Genomic DNA, 26,209 nt, shown 5'->3' with positions numbered 1-26,209 from the left:
TTCCTCATTTCCCCTTCCCCCACCTCACCCTAGTTCCAAAGTTCCAGCTCAGCACTGTCCCCATGACTTGTCTGGGCTTGTCCGACCTGCCTATCTCCTTTTCCACCTATCCACTCCACCCTCTCCTCCCTGACCTATCACCTTCATCCCCTCCCCCACTCACCTATTGTACTCTAAGCTACTTTCTCCCCATCCCCACCCTCCTCTAGCTTATCTCTCCACGCTTCAGGCTCTCTGCCTTTATTCCTGATGAAGGGCTTTTGCCCGAAACGTCGATTTCGCTGCTCCTTGGATGTTGCCTGAACTGCTGTGCTCTTCCAGCATCAATAATCCAGAATCATAACTGAGGTTCCTCATTCCTTGAGCCATTCTTGTAAATTGCTTCTGTCCTCCCTCCAGTGCATTTACACCCTTCCCGTAATGTAGCACCCAGAACTGTACATAGTACTCCAACTGAGGTCAATAGGTGTCTTAGACAAATTCAACATCCTTGTTCTTGTACTCTATGCCCCTATTAATAAAGCCAAAAACACCATAAACTTTGGTTACTGCTCTCTCTACCCGTCCCACCACTTTCAATCATCTGCGCATTTATGGAACTATAGAATTGTACTTTCTGTTTTATATTGTATTTCAACGTTGTCCTTCCCAAAGTGCTTAGCCTTGCACTTCTCTGCATGGAAACTCAGCTGCACCTATCTGCCCACTCCACCAACTCCTTCTGGAGATCTATACTGTCCTCCTCTCAGTCTACAAGTCTTCTGAGTTACATGTCATTTCCAAACTTTGTGGAGGTGGCTCAGTGCTTTGCATTGCTGCGTCACAGCATCAGGGACCCGGGTTCAACTGCAACTTCGGGTGACTGTCTGTGTGGAGTTTGCACGTCCTCCCTGTGTCGATATGGGTTTCCTCCGGCTGCTCCAGTTTCTCCCACAGTCCAATATGTGCAGGCTAGATAGATTGGCCATGGTAAATTGCCCATAGTGACCAGGGTAGGTAGATTAGCCATGGCAAATGAGGTTACAGGGATAGGGTAAGGGGCCGTGACTGAGTGTAGTCATCTTCGAAGGATTGTTGCGGAACTGAAGGGCCAAATGGCCTCTTTCTGCACTATAGGGATTCTCTGATGAGAAGTTGCCCCTAGGTCATTCATATATATATCAGGTAAAGCAAAGGCCCCAATACTCACCCCTGATAAAGTTCAATACAAACTGTCATCCAGGCCAAAAATTATCCTTTGGCCAAATATTGACAGTATTTAATGACATAGAATGAGACCACACCTGCAGTGTTGTGTGCAGTTTTGGTCTCCCAACTTATCATGTAGCACCGGTACAAATTAGTTGGGCCAAATAGCCTGTTTCTCTGCTGTAATTAGTCATAAATCCGTGTCAGTGACTGTGTTTTGTAGACGTCCAGCAACTCCAGCTGGGAAATGTGTGGAAATTTGGTTCCTCTTAAGTCGTGATTTGTCTGTACACCGAGCCTGTACCACATGGCCAACATAGGGACCATCATTTCTCTCTCTTTAAGCGAGGTTAAGTCTGGACAGAAAGAAACTACTGTCCCAGTCCAGGAATCAGAAGGAGGTGTTCCCTAAATTTAGATCTTGGTGGGATAAAACCAAGATGACCTCTGACTCAGTAATCCTGGCACCACCTCAGGGCAAGGACCTTCTACAGTACCAATATCCTGGAGGGGAAATTCGCTAAGGCTATTGGGGTGGGTTTAAACTAATCCAGCAAGGGGATGGGAACCAAAATTGTAGTTCAAGTATAGAAAAGGTTGAGAGTAGGGAGGTCCGAAATCAAGTTTCAGGGACACAAGATGGCACCGGCAAGCAAGAAGTTTGTTTGAAGTGTGTCTACGTCAAAGCCAGGAGCATCCGGAATAAGGTGGGTGAACTTGCAGCATGGGTTGGTAACTGGGACTTCAATGTTGTGGCCATTTTGGAGACATGGATAGAGCAGGGAGTAAAAGAGGGGGAGGTGTGGCATTGTTGGTCAAGGACAGTATTACAGTTGCAGAAAGGACGTTTGGGCTCTCGTCAACTGAGGTAGTATGGGCTGAGGTTAGAAACAGGAAAGGAGAGGTCACCCTGTTGGGAGTTTTCTATAGGCCTCTGAATAGTTCCAGAGATGTCGAGGAAAGGATCGCAAAGATGATTCTCGATAGGAGTGAGACAGACAGGGTAGTTGTCATGGGGGACTTCAACTTTCCAAATATTGACTGGGAACACTATAGTACGAATACTATAGATGGGTCAGTTTGTGTCCAGTGTGTGCAGGAGGGCTTCCTGACACAGTATGTACACAGGCCAACAAGGGGCGAAGTCACTTGAGATTTGGTACTGGGTTATGAGCCTGGCCAGGTGTTAGACTTGGAAGTAGGAGAGCTCTTTGGTGATAGCGATCACAATTCTGTTATGTTTACTTTAGTGATAGAAAGGGATAGGTGTCTACCACTGGGCAAGAGTTACAGCTGAGGGAAAGGCAATTACGATGCGATTAGGCAAGACTTGGGAAGCATAGGATGGGAAAGGAAACTACAGGGGATGGGCACATTAGAAATGTGGAGCTTATTCAAGGAAAGGCTCCTGTGTGTCCGAGATAAGTATGTACCTGTCAGGCAGGGAGGAAGCTGTAGAACGTGGGAGCTGTGGTTAACGAAGGAAGTGGAATCTCTGGTCAAGAGGAACAAGAAGGCTTATGTTAGGATGAGATGTGAAGGCTCAGTTAGGGCACTTGAGGGTTGCAAGGTAGCCAGGAAAGACCTAAAGAAAGAGCTCAGAAGAGCCAGGAGGAGACATTAGAAGTTGTTGGCGGTTAGGATCAGGGTAAACCCTAATGTTTTCTATAGGTATTTAAGGAATAAAAGAATGACGAGAGTAAGATTTGGGCCAGTCAAGGATAGTAATGGGAAGTTAAGTGTGGAGTCAGAGGAGATAGGGGAAGCATTAAATGAATATTTTTCGACAGTATTCACTCTAGAAAACGACAATGTTATCGAGGAGAATACTGAGATACAGGCTACTAGACTGGGTGGGATTGAGGTTCACAAGGAAGAGGTATTAGAAATCCTGCAGAGTGTGAAAATAGATAAGTCCCCTGGGCCGGAGGAGATTTATCCTAGGATCCACTGGGAAGCCAGGGAGGAGATTGCCAAGCCTTTGGCATTGATCTTTAAATCGTCATTGTCTACAGGAAGAGTGCCAGAAGACTGGAGGATAGCAAATGTGGTTCCCCTGTTCAAGAAGGGGAGTAGAGACAACCCTGGTAATTATAGACCAGTGAGCCTTATTTCAGTTGTTAGTCAAGTGTTGGAAAAGGTTATAAGAGATAGGATATATAATCATCTAGAAAAGAATAATTTGATTAGGGATAGTCAGGAAGGTTTTGTGAAGGGAAGGTCGTGCCCCACAAACCTTATTGAGTTCTTTGAGAAGGTGATCAAACAGGTAGTTGAGAGTAAACTGGTTGATGTGGTGTATATGGATTTCAGCAAGGCGTTTGATAAGGTTCCCCACAGTAGGCTATTGTATAAAATGCGGAGAAATGGCATTGTGGGAGATGTAGCAGTTTGGATCAGTAATAGGCTTGCTGAAGGAAGACAGAGGGTGGTGGTTGATGGGAAATGTTAATCCTGGAATCCAGTTACCAGTGGTATACCGCAAGGGTCAGTGTTGGGTCCACTGCTGTTCGTCATTTTTATAAACGACCTGGATGAGGGCGTAGAAGTCCTGGATGAGGTCAGTAAATTTGCAGACGACACTAAGGTCGGTGGAGTTGTGGATAGTGACGAAGGATGTTGTAGGTTACAGAGAGACATAGGTAAGCTGCAGAGCTGGGCTGAGAGGTGGCAAATGGAGTTTAATGCGGACAAGTCTGAGGTGATTCACTTTGGTCGGAGTAACCAGAATGCAAAGTACTGGGCTAATGGCAAGATTCTTAGTAGTGTAGATGAGCAGAGAGATCTCGGTGTCCAGGTACGCAGATCCTTGAAAGTTGCCACCCAGGTTGACAGGGTTGTTAAGAAGGCATACAGTGTTTTAGCTTTTATTAATAGAGGGCTCGAGTTCCAAAACCATGAGGTTATGCTACAGTTGTACAAAACTCTGGTGCGGCCGCACTTGGAGTATTGTGTACAGTTCTGGTCACCACATTATAAGAAGGATGTGGAAGCTTTGGAAAGGGTGCAGAGGAGATTTACTAAGATGTTGCCTGGTATGGAGGGAAGGTCTTACGAGGAAAGGCTGAGGGACTTGAAGCTGTTTTCGTTGAAGAGAAGAAGGTTGAGAGGTGACTTAATAGAGACATACAAGATAATCAGAGGGTTAGACAAGGTGGACAGAGAGAGCCTTTTTCCAAGTATGGTGATGGCGAGCACGAGGAGGCATAAATATCGGACAGATGTCAGAGGTAGTTTCTTTACTCAGACAGTAGTAAAGGTACAGAATGCTTTGCCTGCAATGGTAGTAGATTCACCAATTTTAAGTACATTTAAGTCGTCATTGGACAAGCATATGGACGTACATGGAAGAGTGTAGGTTAGATGGGCTTCAGATTGGTATGACAGATTGGCGCAACATCGAGGGCCGAAGGGCCTGTACTGCGCTGTAATGTTCTATGTTCTACACTGGTCGGGGCCAATTCTAACCCTGTCTAGATTGGCTGTTGATTATTTCAAATTATTACAACACATAAGGGACAAACTAAAGTGTAATCAAAAAGCTCAAATATTTCACATTATTCCAAAACTGTAATTGAAAACAAGCATCATTTTTCATTCCAGCATTCTCTGTTCTGACAACGGGGTTAAAATTGTACATCAGTTCTCTTTGAGTAACAGAACGGGGTGGGATTGAGAGTCAGAGGAGGGTGTAAGGAGGCTTCAAGGTGATTTAGTCAGGTCAAGACATGGAAGGAGCAGGCTAAATGTGAAGTTATATACTTCAGTGTGAAAAACTGAAAGGATGGGTGTTATTTCAATGGTGACATATTGGGAAGTGAAGATGTACAAAGGGATCTGAATGTTCTTTCACACCAGCCAATGAAAGTCGACAAGGGAGTGCAGGAAGCAATTAAGAATGCAAGTGGTCTGTCTTACTGCAATTAAACAGGGCCTTGGTGAGGCCACACCTGAAGTGCTGTGTGCAGTTTTGGTCTCCCAACCTAACAGAGGATATACTTACCATAGTGTACAGTAACTGTTCACCAGTGTGATACGATGGATGGCATGATTGTCCTATGAGAAGAATTGGTTTGACTGATTCACTAAAGTTTTGAAGAATCAGAGGATTCTTGTTGTGCGGTGTTAATGTCCTTACCTCTGATTCGGAGGCTAGGTTCTAATCCTACTTGTCCATCTTGGTTCTCACCTATCCACTCCACCCTCCTCTCCGACCTATCACCTTCACCCCAAATTCATCTACCTATCACATTTTCAGCTACATTGCCCCCCAACCCTACACCCCTCCCATTTATCTCTCAGCCCCCTTGGGCCACCCCCTCATTCCTGATGAAGAGCTTATGCCCGAAACATCGATTTGCCTGCTCCTCAGGATGCTGCCTGACTTGCTGTGCTTTTCCAGCACCACACTCTTCAACAGATTCAAATCCAGTGTGCTCCAGAGATGTGTTAACAACTCCGAACAAGTTGAATAGGGAAGTATCTAAAAGAATCAGAGAGGGGATATGATTGAAACGTATAAAATTCTAACCGGGCTCATCAGCTGAACTCAGGGAGAATGTTCACCTGGGGAGTCTAGGACCAAGGGTCACAGTCTCAGGATATGGGGTAGGCCTTTTCAGACTGAGATATGGAAATATTTCTTCATTCAGGAGAATGGTCAACCTGTGGAATTCTCTGCCACGGAATGCTATGGCAGTCACTTCAAGAAAGAAATTTGTAGACTCACTGATTTTAAAGGCATGTGGGGTAAGGGGAGAAGGTGGGAATAGTGGATTCAAAAGTAGGATCAGCCATGATCATATTGAATGATGAAACAGACTTGAAGGACTGAATGGCCTACTCCAGCACCTAATTTCTACATTTATTTCACTGGCTGTTTATTGGGATTTTAAAAAACATTATTGTATGATAAATAAGAAGACGTACCGTAAAAGATCTGTTCTTCAAAGAATATCCCCTGTACCAACCTGTGGAACAAAAACACAAGTTACATTCCTGCCAATGAAAACAAGACCAAAAGGGTATCAATGTTAAAACAAGTGCTGGAAGAATGCATTGAGTTGAGTAACGACTAGGGAAACAGAAACCGAAACCGAAAGTAGTGCGGATGGCGGAAATCAGAAACAAAAACAAAAACTGAAATTGATGGAAAAGCTCAGCAGGTCCCGCAGCATCTGTGGAGAGAAGACAGAGGTAACGTTTCAGGTCCGGTGACCCTTCCACAGAAGCAGTTCATTTGTCCCAAAACGCTGACTCTGCTTTCTCCCCACAGATGCTCCCGGACCTGACGAGTTCTTCCGGCAATTTCCGTTTTTGTTTCTGATTTCCAGCATCCACAGTTCTGTCGGGTTTTATGACAAACGACATGTTTTCCATTGTTGGAAGGATTGTGCAGAGTGGAGTACAGTTTGATTGTTAGAATCGAACAGACCATCACTGGCCACCAAGGATCAACAATGGAAAACACTCACTGAACTATAAATCCTGGGAGGGTCAACTGGAATATCAATGGCACATGAGTAAATTTTCTGATAATCCATACTTTTTCTTTCACAGCAACATTAATGGAGTTTAATGTGGAAATGTGTGAGGTGATCCACTTTGGAAGGAGCAACAGGCATGAAGAGTACTGGGCTAATGGTAAGATTCTTGGTGGTGTAGATGAGCAGAAAGATCTCAGTATTCATGTGCATAGATCCCTGAAACTTGCCACCCAGGTTGATAAAAAGGCATACGGTGTGTTAGCTTTTATTGGTAGAGAGATTGAGTTTCAGAGCCATGAGGTCATGCTGCAGCTGTACAAAACTCTGGTGTGGCCGCACTTGAAGTATTGCATACAGTTCTTCTCACTGCATTATAGGAAGGATGTGGAAGCTTTGTAAAAAGGTTCAGAGGAAATTTACTAGGACGCTGCTTGGTATGGAGGGAAGGTCTTATGAGGAAAGGCTGAGGGACATGAAGCTGTTTTCATTAGAGAGAAGGTTAAGAGGTGACTTAGTTGAGATATATAAGATAATCAGAGGGTTAGATCAGGTGGACTGAGAGAGTCTTTTTCCTTGAAGGATGATGGCTACCACGAGGAGACATAGCTTTAAATTGAGGGGTGACAGATGTAGAACAGATGTCAGAGGTAGTTTCTTTACTCAGAGAGTAGTAGGGGCATGGAATACCCTGCTGGCATCAGTAGTAGACTCATCAACTTTAAAGGCAATTAAATGGTCATTGGATAAACCTATGGATGAAAGTAGAATAGCGTAGGATAAACAGGCTTCAGATTGGTTCCACAGGACAGTGCAACATCGAGGGCCGAAGGGCCTGTACTGCGCTGTAACATTCTATATTCTATCTCTCAAGCCTGTGACCTCACCGACAGCAGCTGCTGTGTAGGAACAGTATTGCTTCCACATTCCCTTCCGAGTCATTCTCAAACTCCCCAACTTGCATTTGTATTGCATCTTAACCTGAGGTGGTTCTAAGGGGGGTGAGAGGGGGAAAAGTGAAAAGAAACTAATAATCAGATTTTACAAATTTATACAGAGCCAAAACTGAACATAACAGGACAGGTGACCAAATATTCTCTATACCACTCATGAGGTGGGTCAAATCAATTCATTGGCTAAGATCACTTCCAGAGTGTTCCTGCAATTCTTGATTTTGTACACCATGAGCTCTTCGCCCCACTTTTGGAAGCATGCTTTGAATGTTCAGATTCCAACCTCCGGAAATTCCCCTCACTAAACCCTCTCTTTTTAGCCCCCTCTCCCTCTCTCTGCCTTTAAGATGTTACTTAAAACCCAGCGCTTTGCCTATCCCTTTGGTCAGCTGTCTTTACTGATTCTGTGTCAAATTCTGGCAGATAATAAATCTTTAAAGTACCTTGCTTTGTCTTACTGCGTCAAATGTAAATTGTTTTTTGTATGACAGATGGAGAGGGAATTCCAGACCTCGGTGACCCTGACAGAAGTGTGTGTGTAGATTCAGACCCCTACTGGGATTGGTACTAAGCAAATGTAGCCTCGAGTTGTTTATAAGGATAGGTTGTGTTCTGACCTCTGCATTGGAACTGTTACCATGGGACTGCTCGATGGCAAAATGCACAGTTTGTTTTTTTTTATGTAGAAGCAGAAACACCCCAAGCCAGTTACATTAACAAGAGAGGATTGATTGGTGGAGACAGCGTGCAATTGCAGCAGCAGAGAGCAGATTCCAAACGCCATCCAGCTGAATATGATCGGGAACAGATTGTCTGAGATGAGTCTGTGGACCCTGTACTCATTCCCAGCAGCTGGCTGACTCATTCCCCCCGGCATCAGTAACCTAAAAAGGGAAGCGGAGCCGGAACAGGTTAGGAAGAGAGGAAGAAGGAGGGTTACTATACAGAGGCGGGAGAAAATGTGCGGCAGATCCCAGTTTTAAATCCAACTCTTTGGAGATGGCATGATGCCTCACAGCATCAGGAACCTGGGTTTAATTCCAGCCTCGGGTGACTGTCTGTGTGGAGTTTGCACACTCCCCCTGCGTCTGTGTGGGTTTCCTCCCACAGTCCAAAGATGTGCATGTCAGGGGGATTGGCCATGTTAAAATTGCCCCATAGTGTGCAGGCTAGCCATGAGAAATGCAGGGTTACAGGGATAGCATGGGGGAGTGTGTCTGGATGGGATACTCTGCAGAAGATTGGTGTGGACTTGATGGGCCCCATGGCCTGTTTCCACAACATAGGGATTCTATTAAAAAAAAACCTTGAAATTGGGAAGGCATCTTAAACATCTCTTCCAATCACAACACCTGATGAGCTTTCTTTAGCTCCAGACTGGATAATTCCAATGTTCTTTTGGCTTGATTCCCATCTTCAACCCTCCATAACCTAAACTGGGTTTTAATGCACACTATGTCCCATTGTCCCATTATAGCTTCCGCACCCAGAAACACCAGTTTCAGTATTTTTTTTTCCCTCGTTTTGAGTCCCTCCATGGCTGTGCCTTCATTCCTACCAACCTTCCCCAGCCCAACCATACAATCTTAGATTTTACACAGATGATGGCCATTCGACCCATTGCGTCTGTACTGATTCCAGAATGGGACTAATCTCCAGCCCTATGTCTGTAGCCCTCAAAATTCATCACTTTCAATCCTGTAACTTCGAGTGCATCACACTATTTTGGCTTCTGAGTCATTTTCCATTTTACTTCCTCATCCCCTATCAATCGTGGCTCCAGAGACAAAGCCCCTGAGTTACACAGTTCCCTCCCTAACATCTCCATAGCACATCTTAAAACCTGCTTTGTCCAGCAAACCTTTGTCCACCCTGTTCGAACAGCTCCTTATTAGACTCAGTGGAAAGTTTTGCTTAGTAAACTTACTGTATAGTTGGAACATTACAGAATTATAGAATCCCTACACTGTGATCAGGCCATTCGGCCAATTGAGTACACACCGATCCACTGAACAGCATCCCACCCAGACTCAGCTCCCTACCATATGTAAACCCACATTAACTATGGCTAATCCACTCAGCTTACATATCCTGGGACACTATGGCCTATCCACATAACCTGGACATCTTTGGTCTGTGGGGGGGAAACCGGAGCACCTGAAGGAAACCCATGCAGACATGGGGAGAATGTGCAAACTCCACACACATTGGCAGAGGGCGGAATCAAACTTGGGTCACCGACTGTGAGGAAGCCATGTTAACCACTGACCCACCCTACCACCCAAGGTCAAAAGGTGTGGTATTATCCCAGCTGATGGTAATACTGGGTAAGTCAAATTGCAGTGTGAAGCCTGGCTTGATATGGTCATGAACTTTAAAAACTATCAGTCACTGAAAACCTTCACAAGACACTACTGATGTACTTTTGAAAAAAGAAAACCTAACTTTATTGCACACAAGCTAATAATAAACCATGTCACACTGTACAAGAACAATTTGAAACAGTCTTATTACAAATATCAGAAATAAAAATTCAACCCTTTTAATCAACAACTGAACAGACACTCAAACTTCAATGAAAAATCTACTTTAAAGCTCATTATTCCATTGCCATGACTGTGATCAGTTTCATCTTGTCAAAGTTCTGCATTCACTCCATGCTATTTCCTTTCGTTAATGTCTCTGCTTGAGATCCTTAAACAAGCTTCCACCTCAGCCCTACTTATTATTTAACATATGTTCTCGAAAATTCTCTCTTCAATAGCTTTCAGTTTCTGGAACTTTACTCTTACTGACCTTTAAGCCACCTAGGCAGCCCCCTCAGCACAGATGTTATGGAGATTGTTAAACTGACATCACTTCTGCTGCTGCCTGTATTTTCTCTTCAAATGAATCCAACTTATTGAGCGACTGATGATTCTGAATGTTTGTGTCTTTGTGATATTAGACTCATGTTGGACAATGACAGTTTTTTATTCCTTCTACCCTTTTTGCCTAATGCACTGAAGTATTCACCTGGAAAGTTGAGCCACCTTATTAAAATGCATTTAAAAAAAAAAGACTTCCAACACCCTGAACACATTCAGAACAAAATCTAAAATGACAATAAGATTGTGTCTTCCCCTTCTGACCATACCTGCTATATAATCTGATCCACTTTCAAACCCAAGTTTCCATATAACACATCATAAGCCTTCATCGCAGATAGGTTCTAAATGCAAAGAGTTATTGTTATCAAAGATGTGCAGCTCATAATTCCCCAGGTTGTATTCAGTATCTAAAAACAGAGGTGACGTAAGCCATTAGCCCTTTAAGTCTGCTCTGCCATTCAATTATAACTCATGTTCTGGTCCTAACCCTGCTATCTCTTAATTCCCTTAATAATTAGCCTCTGCCTTGAACATGCACAGCAACTGATCGCCCACAGTTCTCAGGATTAGAAATTTCCAGAGATTCACAACTCCCTGAGTGAAATGGTTTCTCATTACCTCAGCCTAAAACAGCCAAAAACTTAAGGGGAGGTGATGGTCTAGTGTTATTATTGCTAGACTATTAATCCAGAGATCCTGGTAGTGCTCTGGAGACCCAGGTTCAAATCCTTGCCTAACAGATGGTGGGGGAAAAATGCTGGCCCAGCTAATGACACCCACATCCTTTAAACAATCTAAAAAGTATTTTGAGACTGCAGCATTGAGCTATGGACTCTGGAGCTCCAGCCACAGCTTCTACCCTGTCAAGACCCTTGATAGCTTTTACGATCACCTCCATTCTATTAAACAACAGAGAACATGCACCTTGTCAATTCAATCTTTCCTCACAGGACATCCCCTACATGTTAAGCATCACTCCAGTCACTCCTTATTGCACCTTCTTCTAAGGCCAATATATTCTTCCCTGAGGAGATCTTGCACAGTCCCAGTGTGGCCTTACCAAAGCCCAATAACACTGTAGCAAGATTCCTTTATGTTGAAGCTGAGATCATTTTACTGTCGATGCAGTATTGAGAATGGAATGCAGCACTCCAGATGAGATCTGATTAAGGTTCCACAACTGAACAGCAATTCCTCACTTTGCAGATACCCTTTGAGATGAAGGTCAATCTTCCACTGTCGTTCATCTTTTTTTTTTGCAGATACAACATCCCATGAATGAATAAAACAAATCCTCAGCATGAGGATTATCAAACAAAATTCGGCACTCAGTGTTTCTGTGTCTCCTAGTATATTACATGGCGATGGTAGGAGTGTGGGGAGTCATAGAATCATTCAGCAGGGAAACAGATCTTTCATCCCAACCAGTCCACATCGACCATGTTCCTATACTAAACTGGCCACACCTCTCTGCACTTGACCCATATCCCTCCAAACATTGCTTATTCATGGACTTATCCAAATGTCATTTACCTGTTGTAATTGTACCCACATCCACCACTTCCTTTGGACTTTCATTCCACACATGACTCACCTGGTGGGAAAAAAGTTGCCCCTCATGTCCTTTATAAATCCTCCTGCTCTCACCTTAAAAATACGTCTGCTAGTTTTGAACTCCCCCACCCCAAGGAAAAGGTCTTTGCTATTCAACCTCTCTATACACCTCATGATTTTTTAAACTTCTCCAAGGTCACCCCTCAAACTTCTAACAGTCCGATGAAAAAAAAACCAAAAGTAACAAAATGGGAGGCTGGGAGAAAAGATGCAGGAAACAGTTAACACGATGCGAGAGCCAGAAGAGATATAAGACAGACTTGATTGACTTAATGTCAATGTAATTCATAAAACATCCATCCAATTCTGCAATGCTTTTCCTGTTGCCCATATATCTTTATGTCATTTTTTTGTTTTTAATTAAAACCTCTATATTGGTCATCAACTTGTTTTTCTTCCAGATGCCATCTGGCACTTTTCATTTTCAACATGACCATCAAGAGATTTTCGGGAATATAATGAGAAATGACTAGTGCATGGGTCCGTGCTGGATTTATTCAAATGTTCAATCACAGGACTGCAACAGGCTTTCTCAATGAATCCTGCCAGCACCATGTGGGGTCTGGCTTCTGACCAAGACCAGTGTTAGTGGCAGTAAGTTTAGTGGCAGTAAGTTTAGTGGCAGTAGATTATCCAATGCCTGAGGAGCCCTGTGTCCATGGTAATGAGATGGCAATGTTATCCTGACTGAAATCTTTCGAACAGCTGACTATTGGGATCAACAGCAAGATGAGACAAAAAAAAAATCATGCTTCCCAAAGTCACAAAACGTTAAAAAACCTGATTGCCCAGTGCAGTACCTACTCACCCCAAATGAATGTCTGCATTTTAACGGGGGGAGTTCACTACCACCTTCACAAGGGGCAGACAGAAAAGGCAATAAATTCTGGCCCAGCCAACAACATCCCATGAATGAATAAAAAAATTCCCCAGCGCGTCAGCTTGAGGATTATCAAACAAAATTCGGCATTCAGGCGACATAGGGTGAGGAGTTAGGTTTTGAAGGATGCCTTAAAAGAGGAGAGACAGACAAAGAGGCAGAGAAATTTATAAGGGACCTTCCAGAACAAAGAATCCAGGTAACTGAAGGCATGGCAACTAAAATCAGAGAAATCAAAAGGCCAGAACTGGAGACGTGCACAGATCTCAGTAGTTCAGAGTCAATCACATTGCTGTGGGTCTGGGGTCACATGTAGGCCAGACCTGAGGATGGCTGTTTCCTTCTCTAAGGGCATTAGTGAACCAGATGGGCTTTTCCCAACAATTAGCAATGTATTCATGGTCAATATTAGACTCTTGTCAGGGGAGTTTCTGTTTTACTGCCCATTGATATCCCTCAACCAATCACACATTCATTCCACTGACGCTGTTTCTGACTGTTTATTGGAGGCAGAAAGATGGCCTTATAGAGGCTCATAAAATCATGAGAGGCTTGGATTGGATAAATAGCCAAGGTCTCTTATCCAGGGTAGGCGAGTTCAAAACTATAGGGCTTAGGTTTAAGGTGAGAAGGGAATGATACAAAAGGGTCCAAAGGGGCAACATTTTCCACACGGAGGTTGGTGAGTGTACGGAATGAGCTGCCAGAGGAAGTGGTGGAGGCTGGTACAATTACAACAGTTAAAAGGCACCCGGATTGGCATATCAATAGGAAGGGTTTAGAGGGATATGAGCCAAACACTGGCAAATGGGACTGGATATATTTAGGTTACTTGTTAGCATGGATGCGTTGGACTGAAGGGTCTGTTTCAGAGCTGTACAACTCAAAGACTCTATCTACAAACAGGAGTGACTCCATCTTAAAAGTGACTCATTGGCTGCATTGCTTCAAAGTACGGTATTCAGAAGTTGTGAAAGTGATTGCATCAATTCCCCCCACTAAGGGCATTGTGGGTTCACCTACAGCACATGGAGTGCAGCGGTTCAAGAAGGCAGCTCACCACTACCTTCTCAAGGGACAACCAGGGACAGACAATAAATGCTGGCCGAGCCAGTGACCCCATGTCCCACAAGTGAATATAAAAAGTTAGCCCTTCTCTACTTTGCTTTCTTCCAACTCAGGAGCAGAAAGTAGACCCAGCAATAGGGTGCACTAAATCTTGAATGAATGCATATTTGTCCTCCTATGATGATCTGGTGCAGGCCAGGTGAATTTAACATCCCCAAGGTGTTCAAAGTGATCTTCAGAGTCCTGACTATCATTACTGTTGCTTGTTCAGTTTTAGATTATTTCTTACTGCCCTGACTTCTGTAAATCAGACATTGCCTGACCCCTCTCAGCACGTATAAGATTTTTTTTAACAAAGAGTTCAGGTTGATTTTGGATTGAGTTTTTCAGTCAGTGCAATTGCTCAGTTTTGCATGCGCTGAATTCAATCCAATTCATTTCAATTCATAATTACATGGTTTAAAAGTGGGCGGCATGGTGGCACAGTGGTTAGCACTGCTGCCTCACAGTGCCAGAGGCCCGGGTTCAATTCCCACCTCAGGCGACTCTCAGTATGGAGTTTGCACATTCTCCCAGTGTCTGCGTGGGTTTCCTCCGGGTGTTCTAGTTTGCTCCCACAAAGATGTGCAGGTCAGGTGAATTGGCCACGCTAAATTGCCCGTAGTGTTAGGTGAAGGGGTAAATATAGGGGAATGGGTCTGGGTGAGTTGCGGGTCGGTGTGGACTTGTTGTGCCCAAGGGCCTGTTTCCAAACTGTAAATAATCTAATCTAAATTTCCTTGTATTGTAATTCCTGAGAAGTGCAGTGACTGATGGTCATTGGGTGTCTCTTTAATTAACCTTTACACCATTAGTCTGTGCGATCAGCTATCGAAGCAGTAAAGAGGAAAGTTTATTTAGCCAAGTATAACCAATATATTAAAGCACTGTCACATGCACTTATTTGACTTAAGGGTCTTTACTTCTGGAAAACGCAAAGTGGAATTTTCCTTAATATTTGAATGTCATTTGGTGAATTGAATAAGTCTACAGCATCATATCATCCATCAGTTGCTGTTGTATTGTAGATTTCCAAAATCTAACAAAAGCTTTCGGTAAGCTTCCCACGGTCAGGAAAAGCGATCAAATCCACAGTGAGACACAGCCCAAGTGAGTATATAGTTCGAGTAATTTGGACGCAGTGTGAGAATTTGGTGCGGAGGGGAACTGGTTCTTTTTGTTTGGATTTCTTTTTGGCTCATAGTTGTATGTTTGGCAACATAGTTGTGGGTGGCACGGTGGCACAGTGGTTAGCACTGCTGCCTCACAGCGCCAGAGACCCGGGTTCAATTCTCGCCTCAAGTGACTGACTGTGTGGAGTTTGCACGTTCTCCCCGTGTCTGCGTGGGTTTCCTCCGGGTGCTCCGGTTTCCTCCCACAGTCCAAAGATGTGCAGGTCAGGTGAATTGGCCATGCTAAATTGCCCGTAGTGTGAGGTAAGGGGTAAATGTAGGGGTATGGGTGGGTTGTGCTTCGGCGGGTCGGTGTGGACTTGTTGGGCCGAAGGGCCTGTTTCCACACTGTAATGTAATGTAATCTAATTTGTTTAAACTGGATAAATTAACAGCCCAGGATCAGGGACCCATCACAAAAGAGTAACGTGACAGGTAAACCATAAGTTCTTTTATTGGTGATAGCTACTAATTTGACAATCTATTATAGGTTGAAGATTGAAGGTAAATCAGAGAGATATTTACAGGCTACAAACTGAAATAGAAAATATTTAAAAATCAAATTATGAAGTCAGTAATTAAAATAGAGATGCCGGACCAGCGATATGTTGTACCTGCATGATAATGGGATTTGGTGGAGACCATTGTGGTTTGTAGTGACCACATCTGTCGTAAGGGTTGGTTACAGGAGGAAACGCAGTTCAGAGTTGATGAGCAGAAATTTGAGTATCAGGGAAGGGATGAGTTAAGAGGGTGTTATGTTTCAGGCGGATGTCATACCCTTAGATGGACTACCTCAAAATGGGTCAGTAGTCAGAGACAGGAGGGTGTGACTACAAGCAAAATAGGTAGAGGGATCCAGGAAATACTGCTAAGGGAGTCTCAGCCCTTGAATTGGTTGAACAGATTTGAGATTCTTGCTCTCTCTATGATGAGAGTGGGCACTGCAGGAGGATGAGTAAACTGACGATGGCACTGTTACACAGGTTCAAGAGAAGGATGCTGCCTGGATTGGAGGGCTTGTCTTACAAAGAAAGGTTGACTAAGCTCATACTCTTCTCTCTGGAGAGAAGGAGGAAGAGAGGTGACCTGATCAAGGCAATGAGGGGCATGGATAGAGACAATAGCCCGAAACTTTTCCCCAGGTCAGGACTGACCGGCACAAGGAGTCATAGTTTTAAGATATTAGGAAGAAGGTATCGAGGAGACATCAGAGGTAGGTTCTTTATGCAAAAATTGTGAATGCATGGAATGCATTGCCAGCAGTGGTGGTGGAAGCAGAGTTATTAGGGACATTTAAGTAACCGTTGGACATGCACATGGATAGCAGTGAATTGAGGGGTACGCAGGTTAGGTTATTTTATTTTAGATTAGGTATAATCCTCGGCACAACATTGTGGGCTGAAGGGCCTGTTCTGTGCTGTACTTTTCTATGTTCTAGTTGTAATTGGGGATAGTATCGTCAGAGGAATCGACACTGTTCTGTGGCCAGGATCGACAGTCCCACAGAATGTGTTGCATGCCTGGTGCCCAGGTCCGGATTATCTTATCACCGTTTCCTTTCCTGCTGCCTTCATAAGTAATGGGGTGATAATTGCAAGCATCTAATCTGTAGAAATCATTCCAGAATATATGCAGATGGAAAATGCATCGACTGTCTCTAAAACCATCTCCTTCAACACTTTGGGATTTTGAATATCATGTCCAGATACTGATCAACTTCCAGCCTCATTAATTTCTCCTGTACAAACTTTAATTTCTCATTCTCCTTAGTCACTTAGATTTCTAATTCTGGGAGACTTCTTGCATCTTCCTTTTCAGAACAGATACAAAGTCATCATTTCGCTTCTGCATCATTTCTCTTTCCCCATTATAAGTTCTTCTGACTACCTGTAATGGACTCATCTTTATAACTTTACATAGCTACAGAAGCTTTTGCTATACATTTTTATGTTTTTTGCTAGATTGCATTCATATTCTGTTTTCCATTTCCTTCGTCCTTCTAAACACCTATGGTTCTAAAAACACCTATAGGTCTCCCTCCTGTAGGAAGGATGTTGTGAAACTTGAAAGAGTTCAGAAAAGATTTACAAGAATGTTGCCGGAGTTGAAGGGTTTGAGCTATAGGGAGAGGCTGAACAGGCTGGAGCTGTTTTCCCTGGAGCATCGGAAGCTGAGAGGTGACCTTATAGAGGTTTATAAAATCATGAGGGGCATGGATAAGATAAATAGACAAGGTCTTTTCCCTGGGGTCGGGGAGTCCAGAACTAGAGGGCATAGGTTTAGGGTGAGAAGGAAAAAAACTTAAAAGGGAGCAATGGGGCAACTGTTTCACACAGAAAAAAGTGAGTGTATGGAATGAGGTGCCAAAGGAAATGGTAGAGGCTGGCACAATAACAACAGTTAAAAGGCATCTGAATGGTACAGGAACAGGAAGGGTTTACAGGGATATGGGCCAAATGCTGGCAAATAGGACTAGATGAATTTTAGATGAATTTAGGACATCTGGTCAGCATGGACGAGTTGGACCAAAGAGTCTGTTTCCATGCTGTAAATCTCTATGATTCTATGACCTCCTAATTGAAGAAGAAATTACTATTTTTGGCAAATTGATTGTTTTAATTTCCTTCCTGAATTCTACTTTCAGAACCTCACCTCTTGCCTAATTGTTTGTAGCAACAATTTCTCACTGACCCCTCTTCTTGAGAAAGTGGTCTTGCTGCCACTTTATGACAACTTTGAGTTTGCCACCAGGGAGGCATCACACCATCCCAGAGAGAGCCATCTAATGGTCTGACAATAGATTCTCTGATAACTAGTGCTCTTTCATCAATGATCTTGACTCTGGCTACATTCCCTGAGTAACCATCAACCTCACAAATATGCAAAATGGAACTGAACAAATATGATATATGTTATGAAGCTGTAGAGGTGTACCGTACCTTTCAGAGGGGTGAAAAGCTACCAAGAAATTACAAAGCACAGAGTCCTGAACAAAGTAAGAGTATAATGCTTGGTTGAAACAAATAGCAGCAGCTATTTGTTACCACGAAACAAAGACAAATTCAATTTCGGCCAGTTTAAATTATGCTCCAAGATATCAAAATCAAATCAAACTTGAATTTAGTATTTTGATAATATTAAAACCAATGAAATGTTCCAATGCTTTTGGGTATAAAAACGGACATTTTTAATAGTTAGAAGGAGATCCACAAATATAGATTGCAAGTTGAAGAGCTCTCTGAAGAGCAAAACATCAAAACCAACCAAGAGAAAACCTATAGAGGAAAATCTACAGAGGGGTTTACTCCATGTACTCAGGAAGACTCCTGCACTAGCTGCCTGGTTGTCCATGACTGTCTTAAAATTACCCATTCTCATGCTACCTGCGCATTTCTAACCTGCAGTGTGACTACCTCCACATATGGGCTGTCCACATAGTCCATATGGTTGCACAATAGATACTCCAGCCACAGTTCAATTCCCCAAATCCAAAATTCAAGCCTGTGGAGAATCTCCTGTTTTGGAGATGCTCCACAGTCATAATGTAATTCTTCACATTTTGTAAATTCAATAACCATTTTATCCATTTTTCATCCCATCATTCATTCTGTAACATCTCTACCTTGACTGTACTATCATGGACTCATTGATTCACACGACACAAAGGAGACCCCATTTCAATAGGGACTTATATTGACTTTTGAAAGAGATGGAAAGCTGTTCTCCTCCTCAAAGCGTGGCTCAACATTTTGTTTTTTTTTTAAGTACATAATCAATTCCTTTTTCAAGGCTACTATTGAATCTCTTTCTACTACCTTTGATTCGGAGATGCTGGTGTTGGGCTGGGGTGGACAAAGTTAAAAATCACACAACACCAGGTTATAGTCCAACAGGTTTAATTGGAAGCACACTAGCTTTCGGAGCACCGCTCCTTCAACCACCTGATGAAGGAGTGGCGCTCCGAAAGCTAGTGCTTCCAATTAAACCTGTTGGACTATAACCTGGTGTTGTGTGATTTTTAATTTTGTACTGCCTTTGAGACAGTGATTTGCAGAACATAGCTCATTGGGTAAAATATGTTCTTCACGTCTCTCTGTGACGTTTTGCAAATTGTTTCAAATCTATCTTCTCTTTTCCAACTCTCCTCTCAATGGAAATAGTTTCGCCCAATACACAGGATTAAAATTTACAATTTCCAACACCTCGATTAAATATCTTCTGCTGTAAGGTGAGCATTTCCTGACACATTCTAGGTAATCGTTCTCTCTCATCCTTTAATCCATAGGGAATGCCTGTTTTTGTATACCTTCATCAAGTAACAATGGAATTCCTTAAGGTTCAACGTTCAGACCACTGTTGCTTTTGAAAGACATTAATTCCTTGGATTTGAAATACAGAGCACAATTTGCACAGGACACATTTGAAGCAAAGGAAATAGGTGCAGGAGTAGGCCATTCAGCCCTTTTCGCTTACGCCACCATTCAATGTGATCATAGCTGATCATGCATTGTCAGTATTCCATTCCTACTTTATCTCCACCACCCTTGATCCCTTTAAGTGCTAGGGCCACGTCCAGCTCCCTCTTGAATGTATCTAATGATCTGGCCCCAACAGCTTTCTGTGGGAGAGAATTCCACAGAATCACAACTCTCTCCGAGTGAAGAAATTCTTCCTCATCTCAATTCTGAATGTCTTACCCCTTATTCTTAGGCTGTGAGCCCCTAGTTCTGGACTTACCCAACATCGGGAACAGTCTTCCCACATCTAGCCTGTCTGGTCCCATCAGGATTTTATATGTTTCTTTGAGATCCCTCCCTCATTCTTCTTAATTCCAGTGAGTACAAGCCCAGTTGATCCAGTCTTTCCTCCTAGGTCAGTCCTGCCATCCCGGGAATCAGTCTAGTGAACCTTCGCTGGACTCCTTCAATAATGAGAATGTCCTTACTCAAAGTAGGAGATCAACACAATACAGAAGGTGTGGCCTCACCAAGGCCCTGTTAACTGTTGCAAGACATCCCTACTCCTATCCTCAAAGCTTCTCACTACGAAGGCCAGCATGTCCCATTAGCTTTCCTCACTGCCTGATGCATCTGCATGCCAATCTTCAGTGACTGTTCCCTTGTTGCACCTCACCTTTTCCTAAACTGCCATCATTCAGATAATAAAATGTAATAAACAGCAAGGAAGAGTCAAAAGAAGACAGAGCCTTAATGGAATGCCAGGTGCAAAATGAGGGAGGTTTAACATGAAAAACATAATATGATTAAACATTGCCACTATGCCCCAAGACGTTTACAATGTCCCAGCCTCTGAGCCTGAAGGCCAGGCCCAACTCTTTCCTTCTCCAGAGATGTGTAGCAACACCACTGAACAGATTGATTTGAAAATCCCACAAGTATGCAAGAACAGAGAGACCTCAGGGCCTTTACACAGAGATAATTGAAGACAACCGACAAGTAAGCACTCGCAGTTAATACAGCAAAGGGACTGCTGGGCTTTATAAATTAGATACACGATCCTGGCCCCTAATTTAACCCATTCAAAATCCAAATTGCACTCAATTATAATTGAGTCAGGCATAGGCTGTACAGGCTAGTAAATCAGGCAAAGGCCAGACTCAAAAGATTAGCTTCTCCCCAGCTGGAATATTATGTGCTCAACTCAGAACCAGAGTTTAGGAAGGATGAGGAGCCTTGGTAGAAGATACAGAATAAATTCACTGGAAGTGGTTCCAAAGACAAGCAATTTCAGATAGATGGAGGAAAGTGGAGTTGGTGAACATGGTGTATAAAGGCCAGAAGAATGTTTGACAGAGGTGCAAAAATCAGGAACAATTAGATTAAGTAAATACAGACAAAAAGATCCCGGTGTTTAAAAGCTCATTGTTGGGTAGAACCATGGTGTGGATTTGTCTGTTTTTTTTGTCACGTATTATTTCACAGGCTTTACTGTCCAAGCTGGATCTTATTGTCCATCCCCAAATGTCCTTAAGATGATGGTGAAACACTGCAGTCCATATGGTCTAGGTAGAGTCTCAGAGCAGTTAGAGAGGGACTCCCTGAATGAACGGCAATATTAGTTCCACATTAGCATGATATGTGACATCGAGATAAGAACTTGCAGATGGCAGTGTTCCAATACATCTGTACTTATCTTTCAAGGTGGAAGAGGGTGCAGGTTTCGAAGGTGCTAGCACAGGAAATGCCAAAGAGCAGGTTATTGCTAAGTGATATTGATAGCACAGTCAACCACACCTTCCATCATTTGACTGATTATCAAGAATAGACCGTTTATTTGCAGAATGGAATATGTCATGTATTTTGTGGACATGACATGGCTAAACACTTTTCTGCACTGTCAAGCAGTTGTCAGTGCTATAGCTTTACTGGGACAACTTGGCTAGGGGACTTGGCTAATTTCAGAGCACAAGTCTTCAATATTATTTCCAAAATATCATTCAAGCTAATAAACTTTGCAACGTCCGATGCCTTGAAACATTTCTTGATATTACATGTGCCAGATGAAGTGGTCGGTACAGGTATAATTACAACATTTAAAAGACATTTGGACAGGTACATGTATGAGAAACGTTTAGAAGGATATGGGCCAAATGCAGGCACGTGGGACTAGGTTAATTTGGGAAACTTAGTTGAGTTGATCCAAAGGGTCTGTTTCCCTGCTATATGACTCTATGATTCTATATTGGCCAAAGACTATCTTCTGTAATGCCTGGAACCTCGGGAATAGACGAAGATAGGAGGGGTGATATGTGGGTTAGACTAGATTTAATAGTAGCTTTCCAAAGGGAACTGGATAAGTGCCTGAAGGAATAAGAATTGCAAGATATATTGTTCTCTGGAAAAGCGTACGCTGCCTTGAATGGCCTCATTTTGTGCTATAGCCCTCTATGAGATAATTCTATTATTTTTAAAATTTCTTTTAGTCTTAAGTAAAACAGCAACAACCTCAATTCCCCCCTCAGGATACCACTCCTACCTTTACACATCACCCTAAACGCTTTGAGATATAACCCGACATGAATGCTTGGTCAACCTGACTGAATTGTTTCACACCATCCAGGAAACACCGAGATACCTTCAGTTAGCTGGCTGCTCTCACTTGCCCGCTTGTTTGCCTCAGAAGGATTTACACCAGAAACGTCAGCATTAAACCTGACACAAACCTGGACTTTGTAACGATTGCACACTCACCTTCGCAGGTTTGGAGGATGTTGACTGTATCTCCGATTTGGAGAGGGATATGATGCTCATGTGTCCCTTTGAAATTCCACACAGCTGGGTTACAAAAAAAAGAACAAAAAGTTAGGGAGAAAGTAGGATTTGGTGAAAAAGTGACATAACAAACACAAGATGAAAGATTTATGGTTCAAATTGACATTAATAAAAATGGAATACAAAATGTTCTGTTGAATGGTGCTGTAGTAAAAGATACGATATACTGACACAGTAGTCATTAGGTGATGGCGTAGATTACTATTCAGAAGGAAATATTTAATCTCAAATGGCAGAGTCTGAAATGAATGCAGAGTAAACAGACCTGAGAGATAAATTAATAATACTTACATTTATACATAGTGCCTTATCACACTGAATTGTCTTCACATGATGAATTATCTTTGGAGTGCAGGCATGCTGGTGTTACACAACTCCACAAGCAGCAAAGTGCTGAAAGGTATTAATCTTGATTCAGTGGGTAGCACTTTTGCTGTTGAGTCATGGAAACTGTGGGCTTCGGTCCCACTCCAGAGAGCGTTACAAAAAAAAAAGAGACCATTTGGCCCATTGTAAACATGCTTGCCGAGAAAGGAAGAGCTAATCTCCAGGCTAATCTCCCTTTTAAACACTAAATATGTTGCCTTCTATGTTCTTGCAATTCCAGTGTATATCTAACAACTCTTTGACTGTAAGGACTGTCCTGTGACAAGTAAATACTAAACCCCTACCATCCTTTGCAATTTCCTTAGCTCCCCTGTAATCCTTCCATCAATTATTTTGAAATCTATAACCGAGAAGAAACATAAATTGCTGGAAAAACTCAGCAGGTCTGGTAGTGTCTCTGGGAAGACTGCAGAGGTTAACGTTTTGAGTTCACTGAAAACTCTCTCAGCTGGCTACTAAAATAGACTGAATTGGAAAAACCCACCTAGAGCCCTTACAATTTTATTTGCTTCAGTTAACTCAGCCTCAAGCAATCCATATTCAGCAAATTATTTTTGATAGCTAAACTCTCCTACTCTTCATCAATATGATTTTATTTTTATCTCTACATCAGTGGGCAGATGGATAATGTTTTCCTATTATATACAAAAGCCAGCAACTCCAACAATGAACCACTCTCTCGATTCTGGTGCCTTGAACACACTATTCACAGCAAGCATTGCCATTCCCACAACATCTGGACATGGATCCAACTTTGCGTCAAAGTAGCAACTCAGCTCAGTGCAGACCTGCTGATGATTCCAGTAGTCATTCTCAGGCTGGTCACAGGAGATCACAAAATCCCTACAGTGTAAAAGCAGGCCCTTCAGCCCATTGAGTTCACACCAATCCTCTGAATCGCAACCCACACATATCCAGACCCAGACCCCTTACCCTATCCCTGTAACCTTGCATTCCCTATGGCCAATCCACCTAACCTACACATCCCTCAACACTATGGGCAGGTTAACATGGCGAATCCACCTGACCCACACATCCTTGAACACTATGGGCAATCTAGCATGGCCAATCCACTTGATCTGCACATGTCTGGACTGTCCGAAGGAAACCAGAGCAACCGAAGGAAACCTACGCAGACACAGGGAGAACGTGTAAGCTCCAAACAGACAGTTGCCCATGGGTCGAGCCACAGTCCCTGCCGCTGTAAGGCAGCAGTGCTAACCACTCAACCACTGTGCCAATCCTTTTTTCACTTATTCGCAAGACATGGGCATTGCAGGCTGGGCCCAGCATTTATTGCCCGTCCCTAGTTGCCGTTGAGAAGGTGGTGATGAGCTGCTTTCTTTTACTGCTGCAGTCCACCTGCTGTGGGTTGACTCACTATGACCTTAGGCAGGGACTTCCAGGATATTGAGCCAGTGACAGTGAAGGAACGGCAATAGATTTCCACTTCAGAATGGTGAGTGACTTGGAGGGAACTCACAGGTGGTGGTGTTCCCATATATTTGTTACTCTTTTCAATGGAAGTGGTCACAGGTTTGGAAGGTGCTGTCTGAGGATTTTTGGTGAACTCCTGGAATGAATCATGTAGATAGTACACTTTGCTGCTACTGAGTGTCGGTGGTGGAGGCAACAGATGCCACCTGCACCCTTCTTCAAACAGTGGCTTGCGATCAGAGTGTGGGTCTAAAGCAGACCATTCACACAGCAGAAGAGGAGCTGCAAGCCGTCACATGGTTTCACCACGGTCACACAGAACTGCAAACAGCCACCGGCCCATGCATTTTTCTCAAAAGCCAATTTGGGGTCTGCTCCTGGACTCTGCGCAAGAAATGGAAATGTGGAGGACACATGCACAAAGACCCCTTGAGTGGGGAGCAAGAGGCTCTGCAATAGCCTGCACTAGATATTCGTTACTTTCACCTCAATCACGAGCTAAGAATTTCGCCGTGCGTTGTCAAGAGAAACAGAATGCAGGAAGCATTTGGTGTAATTGTCCATGAGCTCTCAAGATTCCATCCCTCATGAAACTGAATCCCACTGAACCGCCTCCATCTATCTTCTCATAATTATATGCGTACAGTGGTGTGTGCCGCATCCTGCAGCAGTCAAGACATTCTTTGGCCTGTTTCCAGCAAATAATCTCTCTGCTGTTTAAGGCAGCCGAGCTTAATAGGAACAGATGTTCACTTGGGTCCCCGATACAATGAAGCCAAAATAAAATGATTGGCACAGGTCTGATGCATTGGCACTAGACATAAAAAGGCCTGTTACTAACAAGAATTTAAAGAGGTATTTGTTCGCAGTCTTCAAAAACAAACTCTTTAGCAGAAGCCAGCACAACACTGACATCTTACAATTAAGTCTTCAGAGAAGCTCTGGGTGATGGACGTTAGATGATAATGTGAGGGTGCAGTGGAGAAAGGAGCCTCATCTCAGACAGGCAGACTTTATAGCGAGCCCCATTCAACAAGTGAGGGGGAAGTCAAGTGAGACTGAGTTGGGAAGCCTTAATCATTTAAAAGGTTGTACTTTATCATCAGTTTTGCAGAGATGTGCCAGTGGATTAGAACCAGCTCATAATGAATGGGGTGCAGTACAGATGGTTAAATTAAGGGGAAAGCAAAATCATTCCAAGGCTAAAACAGCAATGTAATAATGACATTTTTCTTTCAACGTGATTTTTTTTATTTCAGTGGTTTTGGATGTATTTAACAAAGGCATCGTAAGAATCTATTCTTCAACTCATGCCTATGGAATTTTTTGTTTTAGAAACGTTCTTTCCATTTTTATTCATTGATGTGATGTGAGTATTGCTGAGTAGGCCAGCAGTTATTGCCCTTTGAGAAGGTGGTGGTGAGCTGCCTTCTTGAACCGCTGCAGTCCATTTTCTGTAGACGGAGGCCACAATGCCATAAGGGAGGGAGTTCCAGGATTTTGATCCAGTGACACTAAAGGAACACAGATGAGTGGTGAGTGGCTAGAAGGGGAAATTATAGGTGCTGCAGTTGTTTGCCCTTCAAGATGAAGTGATTATGGGGTTTGGAAGGAGCTATGTAAGGAGCCTCAGTGAATTCCCGTAGTGTAACTGGAACAAACGTGCCTGTTGCAATCATTTACTTCTTTTCAAATGCAAGAGAATGTTATTGTCACTTATTTCATATAAAACATTCACTTCCATTGTGGCTCAGAGTGACAATGTCAAATGTTGTTCCATTGAAAGTATCTTATGCCCAAACTAATCTTACACAATTTAAAAA

At 43.1% G+C, this 26,209-nt stretch overlaps 1 protein-coding gene across 1 annotated transcript in view; it reads right to left on the bottom strand.

Moving 5' to 3' along the window:
- LOC122553785 (dedicator of cytokinesis protein 2-like) overlaps positions 1–26,209 on the bottom strand; it is a 1,227,980-nt gene that overhangs the window by 1,129,892 nt on the left and 71,879 nt on the right. The window contains exons 2-3 of the mRNA XM_043698147.1: positions 22,482–22,565; positions 6,118–6,158 (exon numbers count right to left, since the gene is read on the bottom strand). Coding sequence (XP_043554082.1) covers positions 6,118–6,158; positions 22,482–22,565 — 125 coding nt within the window. The remainder of the gene's footprint in view (positions 1–6,117; positions 6,159–22,481; positions 22,566–26,209) is intronic.

The sequence above is a fragment of the Chiloscyllium plagiosum genome, chromosome 1 (assembly GCF_004010195.1).
Source record: "Chiloscyllium plagiosum isolate BGI_BamShark_2017 chromosome 1, ASM401019v2, whole genome shotgun sequence".
Lineage (NCBI taxonomy): Eukaryota > Metazoa > Chordata > Chondrichthyes > Orectolobiformes > Hemiscylliidae > Chiloscyllium > Chiloscyllium plagiosum.
Note: the sequence above shows the minus strand (reverse complement) of the source record. Positions and strands in the feature narration are given on the sequence as shown.